The 17,522-nt window shown below is 39.4% G+C and overlaps 1 protein-coding gene across 1 annotated transcript in view; it reads left to right on the top strand.

The window, feature by feature from the left end:
* The first annotated feature begins 13,226 nt into the window (after positions 1-13,226).
* LOC103748459 (olfactory receptor 8H1-like) overlaps positions 13,227-17,522 on the top strand; it is a 7,433-nt gene continuing 3,137 nt past the window's right edge. The window contains exon 1 of the mRNA XM_008851097.1: positions 13,227-13,757. Coding sequence (XP_008849319.1) covers positions 13,227-13,757 — 531 coding nt within the window. The remainder of the gene's footprint in view (positions 13,758-17,522) is intronic.

Genomic DNA, 17,522 nt, shown 5'->3' with positions numbered 1-17,522 from the left:
GAATGACATGGGTATGCTGACATACATGTAGGCAATATACTCATACAAATAAACAACAAAAAATATTAACTTTTTTTAAAAAAATGAAAGATATAGATATTAGGTAGTTATAGTGGCATGTGCCTTTAATCTCAGTACTCAGGAGGCACATGCACATGGACCTCTGTGAGACTGAGAACAGTTATGGGGTGCACAGGGATCCGGGGGCACCAGCTGCTACAGTGGTGCCGGTCTCCTGCTCACACCTGGAAGGCGGCGGGTCCCGCACAGCATCTGCTCTGCGTTGCTGGCAGGCCCCTGCTTCTCCGCTGCTTCTCCGCTGTGGGTCCCTCTGCTACCGGGGCTGGCCCAGTCGAGTTCCGCCCTAATTTCACCCGTGTACTTCTTCAAGATGTGAAATCCACCGGCCGCTTAACACCAACGAATGACATGGGTATGCTGACATACATGTAGGCAATATACTCATACAAATAAACAACAAAAAATATTAACTTTTTTTAAAAAAATGAAAGATATAGATATTAGGTAGTTATAGTGGCATGTGCCTTTAATCTCAGTACTCAGGAGGCACATGCACATGGACCTCTGTGAGACTGAGAACAGTTATGGGGTGCACAGGGATCCCGGGGCGCCAGCTGCTAGAGTCGTGCCGGTCTCCTGCTCACACCTGGAAGGCGGCGGTCTGCACAGCGTCTGCTCTGCGTTGCTGGCGGGCCCCTGCTTCTCCGCTGCTTCTCCGACATGTGGTGGTGGGCTTCTGCCAGTCTGCCAGACATTGCCTGATTATCACACAGGAAAACCTGGCAGTTTCTGAGCAGGAGGCCATGTTTCTGTGATGGCTGCTTCAAAAGATGTGTCAGGAAGATGCCGGGAAGGCACCCTGCTGAAAAAGGAATCTCTGCATATGAGGCTGAGCCCATGGGCTATCCGGTCATGAAGAGACTGCTACTTTACACAACAGGGGTCCCCAACAGACAGTCTCATATGCATAGCAGTTCCAAGTGAACATAAGACACATTAAACAATTAAATTTACTGTCTAAGTTCATTCTACGTGATGTGTTAAATGTTGAAACAAACTTGTTTAAACTTTATTTGTAAATTGTAAATAAAAATAACTTTGCAAAGTCCATTGAGATAAGTGTGTAATGCTTTATTCTAAATATTTGCCTCTATAGCTTTTATCAGTGTCTCAGGAACAAATCTTCAGCAATGAACTACTTATTCACCTGTCACACGTGTTTTAAAATATGTTTTTGTAACTGCATGGATGAAAAAAAGGAAGCATTTTATCAGTTAAGGTATACAATCACCAACAATTAGGGTCTTATTTCATTAACAAAAGGAAATGGTGAGAGATGGAGACAGAAAAGTGTGGAGGATTCCATGATGACAGTACAAGACAAGCAGGATATTTGTAGTTTTCTTTCTAAAATAAAACCTATCTTTAAACTGAATCCAAGACAATATTGGTTGTGTTCATTTTCTCCAAATTAGAAAGAATTTGAGAAATCAAGAGTACAAGGTAAAAGTGTAATTAACTCCAGAAATTAGTTTCCTTTTTAAATTGGACTTTCTGTTTTCTAAGCGAATGATGTGTTAAAATTGATTCCAGTAAATTAATTACTGCTTATAAAATTTGGGAATGTCTTATAAGCACTACTTATAGAAATGCTTAAAGCACTAAAAATTGTACAAACCATAAACTTAGATATACCTATTAGAGTGTGTAGGTATCATGCAAAAACCACCAACTAAGTCACAGTAATTCAGTATTTGCCTTCCATCAATGTTTCTCATGATGATAAGAGTCCAGCGTGACTCTAATTTTTGGACTTGTAACTTTATTGTTTAACTTTTCATATGGTTTCTTCTTCAACAGGTTAAGTCAAAGTCTGTATTAACACAAACGACTAGGAAAAACCTCACAGAAGTGACTTTCTTCATGCTCAACAGATTTGCAAATCACTCATAATTACAAGTCAGTCTGTTCTTGATGCTTCTTTCAAATATCTGTTGACTGTGCTGGGCAACTTTGGCCTAATCACATTGGCTAACTCTCAGCCCCACACAACTGAGTACTTTTTCCAAACTCATTTACCTTTCATTGACATTCCATTTGTCCACTGTAATACCCAAGGCTCTAGTCACCTTCCAGTCCTCATAGAAATCTATCGCCTTCATAGGCTGCTTTGTTCAAATGTAATTGATCTTATTTAAGGGTGAGACTACTTAGGATGTCTAGACTACAGTGGATATACTTGCACTGAGGGACATCTGGTTGTACAAACTTGACTTAATAGCCTTAATACATATGACAGAATGCATGAAATCTGGTATGGAAGGGTTTATAGAGATGATCAAGATGTTTCATATGAAGTGAACAAAAATTCAATTAAAAATATACAATGAAAAAATAAATTTAAAAATGTACTTTTCTGTTAATTGGGCATGTAGCTGTTTCCTTCGGGAATTCATGGCTTATAGTCACTATGTATCTGAAAACCCTTTTTATATTTCATGTTTATATCCCAGAAAGTTTTCATCTGCCTGGGAATAATGCCTTATGCAATAGGCATTATGTGACAGATCAGAACAGATTTGTTGATCTTTGTTCCAGCTGGGTTCACAGTCCTCAGCTCTCTCCTTATCATCTCGGTCTTTTACCTGGCCATTGTCTCAGCCATCCCTAGGATCCAGTCTGTGGCAGGCATGTCTTCTCCACCTGTGCCTCCCACCTCAGAGGGTTCACTGTCTTCTATGGCTGCCTTATTTTCCCTATATGCCACCTGACAACACATCACTCTCACTCAGGCACATTTAGCCTGGGTTTTACACCATTCTCATCCCTATGATGAACACACTGATCTACAGTTTGAGAAACAAAAAAATATGGAAAATGCTCTCCTGAAAGTGATCAATAGAAAACTCTTTCAATGAAAAACTTTGCATATCACAATATAGAAAAACCTGGATGGTTTAAATCTCTATTACTTCAAGCAGGAGAGTAACTTCAAAACATATAACACAAAATTATTTAGAAGAGAGGGTTTTAGCATTTGAGATGTAAATAATTTATTTATTTATGTGAACCAATAAGTTCTCTCAAAGATCATTTCAACATGTAAAGCATTGATACAATAGAAATTTATAAGGGAGTTAAAAGATATATGGTCCTGAATAGATGAACATATCAATGCATAAACGTTAAGTCTACCCATAACTCTAATCTTTTACTTTTTCATCAACCAGCAAATATAAGGTAAGAAATGTAAAGCATTAAGAAAGTTTGAATTTTTAACCAAAGTGAGAGAGAATAGAACAGCAAACGACTTGTACTTTAATAACAACCCTAAAAGACAGCTGATGCCTTGAGAGTAAAGAAAGGGAATAAAACAACACAGATGGACAGAAAAGACTTAAATCGTTTTAGTGCAAATACTAATATAGACAAAGGATGGAGGTAGGACAGAAATCTCTTGAGAATGTTGCATTATCTATGCACAAATATTACATTTTTATTCACCATTTATCTGTGAAACATGTTTTATGTCCTGCAGTCACAGACTTAGGTTGGGTTGACCTACAATATTTTTGTTCTGTTGTTGTATGAGGTGATAAACATTCCTTAGAATTCTGTCTTAATGTATTTTTATATTTATTTTTTTTTTAATTTTTATTGAGCCTTTGTACTTTTCATACAATGGATCAAATTTAGACCTGCCCCATCCATACCCTCCTACTCCCACCCCATCAGACCCCATGTATTCTGCTATACATGTTAGGTTCTATCCAGTCAAGCATTTGTACCCAGATGTCCTTCATGCAAATTTATCCACTAGAGTCTAGTCAGCCTACCTCGAGATCATTGCTAAGGCCTACGCTTCCTTACCCAGCAGTGGTCAGTCTCTATTATTTCCCAACCTAGGGCCAAACCCCCACCCACAACCACCCATTTTCCTTGTTCCACTCTGGGCTTCTGTCAGATTGCTTTGGCAATGGTCCTGTGCTCAGTGTCATCACTGCCATAAGTATATGTGCAACCTTCCAGTGGCCTGAAAGCCTCTGCTTCCCTATGTTCATGAACCAACCCAGGCTCTTAAAATCTTTCCACCCCTTCTTTCACAATTCTTTTTTATTTATTTTTTATTTTTAATTTTGTGTATGAGTGTTTTGCCTACATATATGTAAGTTTACTCATGTTTTGCAATACCCACAGAGACCAGAAGAGGGTGCATGCTCACAGGGGACTAGAGATGGAGGGCCATTAGCTGCCATGTCAGTGATGGGACCCCAACCCAGATCCTCTGAAGAACAGACCTCTGAACTTTCTATCCAGCCCCATTGATCTTCATTCTTGGAAGTGGGTGAAGATCTCTTAACAGAAGGGATCTGAATATTTATATACATATTCCTTCTATGCTCTCTTATGATTACATCACATGCATACAGCTCCTGAGAACAAGTATACATGTGATACTTGACATTATAAACTGTTAGGTGCAAAAGCACATGAGGAATTCTGCTTCCTCATTTTCAGGATGCAATGGCATCTAGTTCAAGAATTCCTTCCCCTTTTAAGGCTCCATTATCTTGTCAGCTTTCTAACCATCATACCCATTTAAGATGGTGTTGCACCAAATTCTCCCCTTTCTGCTCTCTCTTGACCCCCTCTCACTCACACAGGGTCTCCTGGTCCTGGCAGAGATTGACAAACCAGCATAATACAGTTGTATTTGAATTTTTCATAGTTTCATTTGGGAGGGGATGACTTAAAAAGAAACGGCTTGTCATACACCCCCACCACCACCATTCGCCACCACTCCCCCATCTGTTCAGGGTTCCAACATGGCCATGCAACCATGTTGCAGCAGGCTCCACCCCTTTCCCAGGGTTTTCCTTGGCTTGCCCTTTGCTGGCTTACTCTTTTCAGAGGAAAGAGTAATTTTCTGGTTACAGATGGATTTATTGAAGAGTTCTTTCATCGTATTTGTTAGTGAGGAATGGATTATTTTTCATTTATCTTTCTATGCTTAGGATTTGTTTATATATTTCTTAACACATCCAATTATTTCTAAATGAATTGCACATTGTTTCTTTAATAATTTGTATTGTTTAAAGTCTAATTACACAGACTTTTATTCTTTATTATATGCTTTGTGTTCTGTTTCATGTGGTTGATATTTAGTTGCTAGTCTTCACCTGGTAGTGAAAACTGGCTAAACTTTTCTTTCTTAGCATGATAACATGTTTTTTTTTTTGCCCCAAGTTATGTTTACATATTCATATATGCTCTTTAGTATATTCACGTTTTAAATATTTTCCACTCATTTGTCTTTCAGTCCTTCTCCCTTCACCTTTCCTCTACACTCTGTAATGCTGACCTACCAGAGTGTGTCTGTTCCTCTTGTCCCATCATTGCTTTTGTCTTGCCTCCCCAATTCTCACAGGCCTTCCCACACAGGATGATGAAGTCTACAATATTTGCACTATAAATCCAGCCAGTTACATGTTAGATACCTCCTACTTATTTAACTGTAAGAAAATATACTCAGTTTAAAGTTTGTATTGTATAACCTTTATTAAAGACACTTATTTTCCACTCAATGTGCGAAATGTGGGGTACCCTTGTAACAGTCCCATTCACTACTTGCAATCTTGTAGCTTGTGTTATGTTTAAGGTACAATTTTCTATCAAATTAAAAGTTACTGCCTTTTTAAAAAAATTTTCTTTGGTCTTTTTGAGACAAGGTCTCCCTGTAGCCCCAGCTGTCCTGGAACTCACTATGTAGACCAGGTTGGCCTTGAACTCACAGAGATCCACCTGCTTCTGCCTCCTGAGTGCTGGGATTAAAGGGGTGTACCACTACCCAGATTTTTAAATTATTTTTATTTTATGTGTAGGAGTGTACTGCCTGCATGTGTATAAGTACACCTGTGTCATACAATGCCCATGGAGGTCAGAAGAGGGAATTGGAGCCCCTGGATCTGGAGTTGCATATGGTTGTTAGTCACCATGTGAATGCTGGAAATCAAACCTGGGTTTTCTGCAAGAGTGGCCAGTGTGCTTAACTTCTGTGCCATCTCTCCAGCCCCAAGCTTTGCCTTTTTAAGTTGCATTATTTCAGTAAATATTTCAGGAATTGGAGAAGAAACAAATTAGGCAATGAAAGGAAAATAAATTCAGTGAATGTGCTCCTGATAGTGTAAAGATTCAGATTCATTCTTGTACCCACACACCAATATTATAGGTCTATCCAAAAAGAAATTCCAAGTCCGATGTGGCAGTGCATGACTGTAATCCAGGCACTTGGGATGCAAGGCAGGAGGAATGCGAGGTCAAGGCAAGCTTGAACTTCTGGTTTCCTTAGCAATGAGTTCTGTCAAGAAAAAGAATTATAAATTATTATTTTAAATCAATAAATAGTTATGAAATAAGATTTGAACACTGTATTTGCCTGTTAAAAGGTGAGGACAAAGGCGGGTAAAAAATTAAAAGTACTTGATGAGAGAAGATAGTAGGGACTAATACTAAGAATGTATGAAAATGCTACATGGCAACCCATGCTCGGGTAAGTAATATCCCAAGCGTGGTGGAGCAAGCAACCCTAATCAAGCTTATGTGTCATGCATACAATAAAGACATGAAAGGGGAGAGACTCACTGACAGAAGCAATCCAGTGAAGGACAGAGGGTGATGAGAGAAGTAGAGAAGGAGGAAGAGGGCTTCTGTGACTAAAATTCACTATTTCACCTAGGAAACAAGGTAAGGTTTTCTGTATCTAATACACGAGGTAAGAGAAACAATTGGGGGGGGTTGTACTTCAGCCACAGAGAACTTGTCTAGGTTCTTCTAGGGTCAAAACAAACAGGGAGGAAACTGATTTCAATAAAAAATACAGAATGATTGTCATATGAAATCTAACTATACTAGCCAAAATAGTGATGTTGTATTTATTAATTATAATAAATTGCTGTAAATTGCCAATGATAACTGTGTCAAAATTAAAAACTCATTATAATATGTTGCTTATATTTTTTACTATAATAAAGTGAGACAAAACTATAGAAAAAGTGATCCATTATTTAAACATTAATTTTCCTTTATCTGGTCTTCACTTTTGGAGTTATGTATGAGGCTCTGTTTCTGTCATTGATGTTCCATCATTGGAGACATTTGTAAATATTTTTAAATAAGAATATGAAATGTCTCTGAGAACTGCCTGCATTTGTCTTTCTGTGGTTACCTTACCAGGAAGTTCCTCCATTAATAGACATGCTTCATTTTGTCAGTCCCTCTCTATCACCAAAGAAGGGCCCAGGGGACCCAAACTTCCTTATTATACACAAGTTGTAAAACCTCTTTGCTCCACAGGCCTCTTTCCTTCCTGTACCTTTCTTTCCTCCTATTGCCACACACACATATCACCATTTCAGTCTTTACCAAAATCTGAGTTTCCATTTTTATCTGATTCATATGTAGTCTAAAATTTTAACAAACTTATGACATAATGTAAAAAACTACAATATGGTAGAACTTTAAAAATGCTTAAAATAAGGTAATTTTAACTCAAAATTTAAAGACATGAAAATTTTGCTTTTTAGTCAAATCAACTGATAAATCAACTTCAGACTATACAATGTACCATAATAGCAGTAATTTAGTTCACTTCATAAAAATGAAAAATAAGAGGCTGGAAAGACGACTCAGTGATTAAGGGTGCCAGGGTTTGAACCAGCGACCCGTGGTGAGGTGAGGATTGGGGATGAGTAAGCATGCCATTTGCCAGCCCACACCGCCCCCATTACCCAGGGACACTCAGATGCAATGGGGAGTCTTAGTCAGGCAGAGACTTATTTATTGCACGTGTCACAAAGCTTATAAACGTACCTGGAACTCCCCCCTCCCCCCTGAGGGTGTATCTTAAGGATGGTCACACGCTGCACTCCTCAGCAGTGCAGAAGTATTCTTTAGACTTTCAAAGCAAGCCAGGCCAGGCCCCCAGTAACTTCCTTTTGGACCTATGCAAGGTGGGGTCTTTAGGTCCTTTTATTTTTATTTTAAGACTGGACTGACTTTATTTCATGGATTACCCTCTTCATAGGTGGCTCCCTGAGGAAATAGCAGGGATCCAAGGCAGACCCCTTAAGGGTGTACCACTAGGGTCATTCTAGCATTGACTTTACACAAATCTTGCAACATTTTTCATTTGCCAGAGGCTTACTTAATAATAAAGACAGGTGTGTTCCATGGACTTACAAAAGGCTGGATGTGGCTCAACTGTAATTGTTCCTGCACAATTTCCTTTAAAGCCTATAGTTTTGAATTGGGTAATGGCCACTGCTCCACCCATACAAGCACCCTGGGGGACCACCGGATAGCCGGAACCTGAAAGGCAGTGGCCCTTAGAATTTGGGGTGAACCCGATACTTTTTCTTTGGGTCCCCCCTGTAATTGATATGGCAAGACAACCCTTGATTTGCTGACTCAGGAAGCCTATCAGACTCTTCAAGATCTAAAAGGTCATCATAAAAGGCCTTGTCCTATAAGGTTGGTGGATAACCCTGCCACCACCAGGGGTCGCACCTCCCCTTTAGTGCCATCTGCATCCTGCCAAGTGAGCCATTCTCGAGTCTCCTCTGATGGGGTGTATCCTCCCACACCTAGAATTCGGGGTCCAGAAACTAAGTGCTATCATGATGGGACCACCTCCTTTCTAAGAATGGTCCTATCAGCCCCTGTGTCCACTAGGCAGTGAAACTTCCTGCCACCTATTTCAAGATCCATCTTGGGCCTTACACCAGGGATAATAGGGACTGTCCAATTCGCCAAGGCTTTGCTCCTCTTCTGATCCCTCCCCGAGGGCATTGTAAATGAAGCCGATCATGGGGAAATCCTCCTTTTGTCAATGGGGCTGCAGGCTGCCCCTCACTTAGTTTAACGGCTTTCCTTCAATATCAAATTTGGATTTACATTCCTTTTGCCAATGGAGCCCTTTGTGACACTGGGGACAGGGTATAGATGGGGGTCTTTTTGATACCCCACTCCAGGCTTAGGCCAGTTTTCTTGCTGAGGGCAATTTCTTTTAATATGGCCAGTCTGGCTACAGCCAAAACATGGACCTTCTATCCCTCTAGGCCCCATTGTTACCTGCTGACCCAAATTAAGTGAATTAAATGCCTGGGTTAATGCATGGGTCAGAGCCTTTGTTTGCATCCGTAAGACAGCAGCCATGGCTTTGGTTTGCCCCCTCTATGTTCCCACCTCCTTAGAGACAATTATCCATTGTTCCATGGGCCTGTCCTTAAGGTCAGCACAGGCTATCTTGTGATCAGCTTCCATTCCACCCCATACCAAGAGTTTAGTGAATTGCTCCCTCAATGGGTCTGGGAGTAATTTTCATTTTAAGCTCTTCTCCACTCTGTCTATAAACTCGTAGAGGGGTTCACCAGGCTTTTGATTAATTCCTGCAGGGGGGGATTTGGTAGTCCCCTTGTCCAATTTTCTCTAAGCATTTAATCCTACAACCCTGACCTGTTCTGTATATGGGGCTGGAATTCCCAACTGTTGCTCCCCTGTGGCATAATGGTCACTTGAATCAGGCAACATCTCAAAAGTAATGGGGACTGGTGGATTGTCACTTGCATTCCTCTCAGCCTGTATCCTGCATTCCTCCTTAAAGAGGGCACACCATTTAATATATATAGGGCTAGGAAGGACTGCTTTGTAGAGGTCCAGCCAATCCTTTGTAGTACACTGCTGATGAGCCAAACCTTAGAGGAGAGTATCTACCCAGGGTGATCCCAGGCCATCCTCAGCCACTGCCTTTTATAATTCCTTCAAATCCTTTGCCTCCCAGGGATACCAGGGGTCAGGGTGCACGCCTCCTGGATTTACATTAATAGGATATGCTTCTACCTGTGGCCTGACAGAAGCCTCCTGAGCAGGGCCAGAATCCTGGAAATGGGGATGGTTTTCATGGGTTTGAGGAAGCCCTGAAGCTGGCCAGGGCAAGCCCAAGGTGCTGCTTGTTACTTTGGCTGCTTTTGGATTCACTTCTGTTGCATTTCTGCATTCTTCCTCAAACCCTTCCCATGATTCCCATGCCAGCCAGGGTTTCTGAAGGCTCATCAGGAGGTGGCACCGAGGGCTTAGGGCTCTCGGGCCAAAAGCATGCCATTAAGCCCGAAATAATAGGGTGGAACTCCAGCGGTGGATCAACCCCCAATTGAACCTCCCTTTGTCAAGTTAGATGTTCCACATGTTCCCATGTATCCCCAGTAAAAACATTAGCCCCAAGTAGCCAGTGAGCCAAATGAATCACCTCTGCCCAAACCTTTTGAGCTACGGGATCTGACAAATCCCAATCCCCTGCTTTTAAGCATATCTCTCAGTGCTTTAAGCACTTGGTCTTCAAACTTAAAACTTGTGTTACCTATTTTTAGGGTCTTGCTTACCCCAAACCTCCTCAATTGGCCCCAATCTGGTTTTGCTTCTTTCTTACTTCTTTCTTTTCTTCCTTTCACCTTCCTTCAAGTGCCACATTGAGTGCCAGATCACTGGGGTTCGAACCAGCGACCCCAGGCGAGGTGAGAATTGGGGATGAGTAAGAATGCTGTTCACCAGCCCACACCGCCCCCATTACCCAGGGACATTCAGATGCAACGGCGAGTCTTAGTCAGACAGAGACTCATTTATTTCAAGTGTCACAAAGCTTATAAAGGCACCTGGAACTCCCCCTCCCCACCGAGGGTGTATCTTAAGGATGGTCACACACTGCACTCCTCAGCAGTGCAGAAGTATTCTTCAGACTTTCAAAGCAAGCCAGGCCATGCCCCCAGTAACTTCCTTTCTGACCTATGCAAGGTGGGGCCTTTAGGTCCCCACATAAGAGCACTGACTACTCTTACAGAGGACCCAGGTTTGATTCCCAGCACCCATATGGCAGCTAAAAACAGACTTTAACTACAGTTCCAGGAGATCCCATACCTTCTTCTGACCTCCACGGTACTGCATGACACTGGCACACCAACCTACATGCAGGCAGTATACTCATACACATAAAATACGAAATAAAATATTTTAAAACAAATGCAAAGTAAAAGGACACATGTGAATAATTCAAATATTACACACTAATATTATTGCTAAACAGAAACAAACTAAAATAAGAAGTTCAAACAAGGTGGTATAGAAACAATGGCGAATTCAAACTAATGAAGTTAAGATGTAACAGTAAAAGTAAAATAATGATTAGTAAACTTGAAATTTTTAAAGTTGAAAAGCATTATCAAATTAAAAAGAGCAGCATGTTATTCACCATAAAGAAATGATAAGAGTCCTACTATATGGATATGTGAATTTGATAGCTTCTTACTTTAAAAAGGAATTTAAACCTCTCACTACACATCATATAGATGCATACATTTTCATTGCTATTCAAATAATTAATTATACTGTTTACAAATCTCAGAGCTTACTTAGGTTTCCTGCTGTCATTTTTTTATGAAGTTAAAAAATTCAAACCCACTGAAATAGTAAAAATACAAGTATTATGTGCTTTTGAACATGTGGTATCATTAAGCAAATGGCAACAATGGAGTCACTCCTGAAACCTTCAAATGTGTGACTTTCAGTCCCTGACACTTGTGAATTATGTGGCAATACCTGATATCTAACACAGGATGCTGTGGTTTATGAAAAATAATGAGGCCTATATTATAGTATGTTGTAAAATTTTAAATGGAAATGGTACAACACTGTGTTTAATAAAATTATGCAGATCTATAAATGTGTGTTCACATATTATGTACACATGAAAATGATTGGAAGAAATTAAAATTATGTTAACAAAATGTCTGCAGTGATTTTTAATTGCTTTCATTTTCTTTCTTGAAATTTGTTACACTGTAATTTTATTTTTCTGATCAACATCTTCTGCTCCTATGAGAAAATCATGCTTTCAAATGTTCACAATAAAATGTATTTTTCCATCCTTTATGATATTATACAAAAAGTACTGATTTCTCCCGAAATTTTTTTCTTCTCATTCTAGCCCTGATTTTATCACTTTGCAATGATCAAGTTTATATAATAATTAGGTGTTTAAATTTTTTTTCAGTGTAAAATATGATGAAAGAGGGCCTAATGTTCTTGTGTTTCATTGCAGAGAATCTAAGGAGAGGGACTATCTTTGCTCCTTTGTCCTTGAACTTTTGACCTTGAGAGCTTGGCAAACATTTTTCCTTAGAAACTGGTCCCTGAGGATGACCTCATGATGGGTGAACTTCAATCTGATTTCAAGAGCTACCCTGGCATTACAGTGAGAGGCAGTCATTCTGCTCTGGGGAGATTTAACTGACTCCCAGGCATATTTTTAAGACAAAATTTTCTATTAAATTTTCCATTTGACAAGGAACAAAACAAATCTAGTGTGATTTAATTTCCCTGAGAAAGGTTTTAATAATGAATTCACAAAAGATTGAAAATAAATATGCTGAGGAAAAAAATGTTATATTGGAGAAATGCACAGGTCTTTTAAAGGCTTTCATATTTTATATGTTAAAAAATATAAGATAACAAATTTCTACACTATAATACTGGAAGAAAATTCTTACAGTTCTTGACTCACAGTAAGTATCCTTAAATTTACAAGGTAGCTTTAGAAGAGATAAAAATGAGGATTTTCTTTTTTCATGGTGGTTATGTCTTCTACAGGAACAAGTGGACTTAACCACTGAGCCAGCTCCTGAGCTCTATTTATTTTTTAATTTAATTTAGTTTTTATGTGTATGAGTGTATTGCCTGCATGGATGTAAGTGTATCCATGTCATGAAGGTATCAGATACCCTAGACCTGGAGTTACAGACAATTGTTAGCCACCATGTGGGTTCTGAGAAACAAACCTGGGTCCTCTGCAAGAGCAGCCAGTGCTCATAACCACTGAACTATCTCTCCAGCCACAAGTTCTAATTTTAATGAAAGGGTTGAGACTGTGGTAATGAGATGAAATGAGAGACTATCATATCATATCTAATTACTAATCTATACCTATATCTATATCTGACGATTTATGTTTTCAGTACTATTTATAAAGTATTTGTCAATTTCTTCAAAATACAAACCTAATTATAAATATACTGTGCTATAATCTAAACAAAATTCTTACTGACATCATTTCTACTAGGCAACACCTTTGATTTCTCAACAGTTCAGGGAAGTTCACTATGAACACCTGGAAACACATAAACGAGCCTGACTTTATCCTGATGGGACTGACAGATTCCAAGAAGATCCAACTGGTCCTCTCTGTGCTGTTTCTCCTGATATACCTGGTTACTGTGCTGGGGAACACAGGGATGATTCTCATCAGGGTTCATCTAGATGCAAAGCTTCACACCCTAATGTATTTCTTTCTCACTCACCTGTCATTCCTTGACCTCAGTTACTGTACTGTCATCACACCTAAAACCTTAGAGAACTTGCTGACTTCCAGCAAGAGAATTTCATTTGTGGGCTGCTTCATCCAGTTGTACTTTTTTGTCCTGTTTGCTGCTGCTGAATGTTTCCTTCTGGCATCAGTGGCCTATGACTGCTATGTGGCTATCTGCAACCCTCTACAATACTCAGTTATGTCCACAAGACTCGGTCGTATGCTTCTCACTGGGTCCTATATGATGGGAGCTATAGATTCCTCTGTTAATATGTTGTGTCTGAGCAGAGGTCAAATTATTCCTTTCTGCAGAGGATACGATACTGTATCTAAAAGACCTAAAAAGTTCCACCAGAAAACTCCTAGAACTGATCAACACTTTCAGTAAAATAGCACTTGCAACTTATAAAATCAATGTACAATAATCAGTAGCCTTCCTATATACCAATAACAACCAACTGGAGAAAGAATACAGGGAAACACTCCCATTCACAATTGATACAAAAAAAAATCTTAGAATAAACCTCACCAAAGATATCAAAGATCTCTACAATGAAAAATTTAAATTTTAAAAGGAAGAGATTTAGGAAGACACCAGAAGATGGAAGGACCCCCCCCATGCTCATGGATTGAAAAATTAATATTTTGAAAATGACCATGCTACCAAAAGCAATATATACCTTCAATGCAATCCCATCTAAAATCCCCATAATACACTTTAAATAATTAGAAAAAAAATCCTTAAATTTGTATGGAACCACAAAGGACCTTGGATAGGCAAAGCAACCCTGAGCAGTCATAAAAACAGCATGGCACTGGCAGAAAAATAGACACATATGTCAATGGAACATGATTGAAGCAGCCCCCAAACTGAGTACATACAATTTCAGCCACTTGATATTTGAGGAATATTCAAAGAACACACAATGGAAGGAAGACAGAATCTTCAATAAATGGTGCTGGCAAACCTATATCCCTACTTGTAGAAGAATGAAGCTATAATCTTATCTATCACCTTCAACAACAGTCCCACTCTAAGTGGACTAAAGACTTCAGTGTGAAACTGGAAACCCTGAAACTATCAGAAGAAAATATTGGCAGAAACCTACAAGATATCGGTACAGGAAAGGTTTTCTAAATCAGACAGTTGTTGCTCAAGAATTAAGGTCAACAATCAACAAATGGGACCTCATTAAACTAAAATGCTTCTGTACAACAAAAGAAACAATCAAGAAAGTGAAGACAAAACCTTCAGAGTAAGAAGAAATCTTCACCAGTGACACATGTGGCAGAGGTTTAACATCCAGAATATATAAAGAACTCAAAAAACAACGAAGCAAGAAAGCAAAGGACCCAATTAAGAGATGGGCTAAGGATATAAACAGAGAGTTCTCAAAGGAATAAGTAAAGATGGCTAAGCAGTATCTTAAAAAGTGTTCAACATCAACATCATTGGTAATTAGGGAAATGCAAATTAAAACCACCTTAAAGTTTTACCCTACCCTAGTCAGACTGGCTTGGATCAAGAGAACAGATGACACCAAGTGCTGGAGAGGATGTGGGGAAAGGGGAACACTCATTTCTCATTTACTGCTGGTGGGATTTCAAACTCATGAAACCTCTATGGAAAAGTGTGGAGAACTCTAAAAAATTAAAAATGTACCTACCATATGACCGGGTTTTACCACTCCTTGGCATATACACAAAGGACTCATCCTATTGCAAAACACTTGTACAACCATGTTTGTTGCTTTTCTTTTCACAATAGTTAAGAGATGGAAGCAACCTAAGTGCCCCTCAACTGAGGAGTCATTAACGAAAATGTCATACACTTACACAGTGGAGTTCTACTCAGCAGTAAAGAAAGATGAAATAATGAAATTTGCAAGTAAATGGATGAATCTAGAATCTGTTACAGTAAGTAAAGTAACACAGACTCAGAAAAATGAAAGATGTATGTTTTCCCTCATTTGTGGATCCTAGCACCAAATACTTACAAGTGAGTGCATTTCTTGATACAAGTACAGGGACCAAGAATATGGAAGGGAAATGGAGGTAAAGGGAAAGAAGGAACCTGAGAGAGAAGAACAGTAAGTGAAAGGTGTTACTAAGGGAGAAATACATAGAAAGATGGCAGTTAAAGGGTAGGGGAAGAAGGAGGGATATCCAAACACTATGAGAATAAAGGAAAAAAATTCTTCAGATACATAGTCACAAAAGGCGGGGGGGGACTTTAAGCACAGAAAGAACCCAAAGGAGATGGAAGAAAGCCTTCCAGAAGTGATATGGCCACTAAATGAAAATCTCAAAACCAGAGGTGGGCTGCCCCACTATGAGATGTTGGCCTGAAGGATACTAGAGGTCTCAAACACAACAAAGGCCATTGCCAATAATGTTGGTTGTACACCGGAAGTGGATGGAAAAACCCTATTCTGAAGATGCTGCTTGATGTGAGTCCAGGAGAAGGAGAAATCAAGCTTGGACTAATCTGGAAACTCCCTGCCACTGGATGGGTGGCTTTCATGGTGCCAAAATGTGATATGTAGATGACTGGGGAAGAACTGTCCCCTATAATTCTGTTCGACTACAGTCCCCATGTGTTGCAGAATCAAGATATCGAACAAGATGTTTCGGCTGATGCAATAGTGGAGAGTCTAGTGTATGTACAACGAGCAAATTTTCTATTGTATATAATGCCCATTCCTATGGGTGGAACACACATCTGGTATTGTAGACCAGGCCAACTCCGAGTGGCAGGGGAGAATATAGGCTCCAGTGGGAAGCCACTGCATTATTTTGTTAGATGGATGTGATGCACCTGTCAAAGTACCATCGACACATTTGTGTTTACAGCTGTAGATTAAGTTATTATAGAAGCCACTGTTTAGCTGTTCTTGCTTCTTGCTTTTACGTACTTACAAATGGGATGGCCCACTGAAATGGGCCAACAGCCCATGGAAAACTGACAATGCAGAGATGTCAAAGTTTAGTGCCTTGCCACAGTAGGAGGAAGATCATCCCACACTGACCACACTCTCCAAGGCTCAGGGACTTTTGCCAAAGAGGTATGTGGAAAGAATATAAGAGCCTGAAGAAGGGGTGGAGTGTTAACTGGAAGTGTACTCTGACCACTATGCCAGCAAGCTATAGTCACACCTCCTTCCCACACTCATCAATGAGTCAAAGGGGGAGTCAGTTATCCCTCCCACCCAATCAGTCAACCTTAGCTGCATGGTGGGGGACAGGTAAAGGGTATATAAGCCAAGAACACCAAGAGGCACCTCTCACCATTTTATGTGGCTGTCAGGAGGTCACAGGATCTGTATTTGAGTGTGGACTTCATGATGCAGCCCAGCCATAGATGTGGGGTGCCCACTCTTTTGTAAATAAACCCCTACCCTATGCTCTCTTAAAACATGCAGGCATAACACTCATGCATTAAATAAATAAATAAATAAATAAATAAATAAATAAATAAAACATTAAAAAATTTCAACAACCCTATAAAAAAACAACAATTATACATTCCCACTATCAGAGTAAGAATAATTTAGCTCACCATTAAAGTAATATGTAATGTGCATGCATTATTCATAAAACATATTCTTTTACTGAAGTTCTTTTTATGTATAACTGTCTGTTTTATTTTTCCTGAGGAGCTTTAGGCCATTATTTAAGCAATTAATGCAAAACTGTATTTCCTCCAACATTTTGGGGCATTCATTTGCTTTACATTTGTGGATTTTATCGGGAGGATTTTTAAGATAATAATTCATATATTTTATTAATTTGTTGTTTAAGACTACCTTCTATGATGAATCATCTCTATACTTTTTATTTGAATGACTGGATACTCACAACTGAAAATATCAGGGCCCATGGCATTTTTGCCATTTGAAGAAAGCAACCATAGGAATACCAGAGAGTAAGAGGAAGAGAACAGTTACCGGGTGAAAAATCACCTTGAGATACTGAGTTAGAAATATGCTGTGGTAAGAGATAAAAGACAAGTTGAAAGGCAGGAATAACTGTACAATATTGGAGGCAAAAAGGAAGGAGAGAAGGCAGGGGAGGGAAGAAAGAAAGAAAG

The sequence above is a fragment of the Nannospalax galili genome, unplaced genomic scaffold (assembly GCF_000622305.1).
Source record: "Nannospalax galili isolate Female #2095 unplaced genomic scaffold, S.galili_v1.0 scaffold1226, whole genome shotgun sequence".
NCBI lineage: Eukaryota > Metazoa > Chordata > Mammalia > Rodentia > Spalacidae > Nannospalax > Nannospalax galili.
This window is presented reverse-complemented; position numbering and strand designations above follow the sequence as displayed.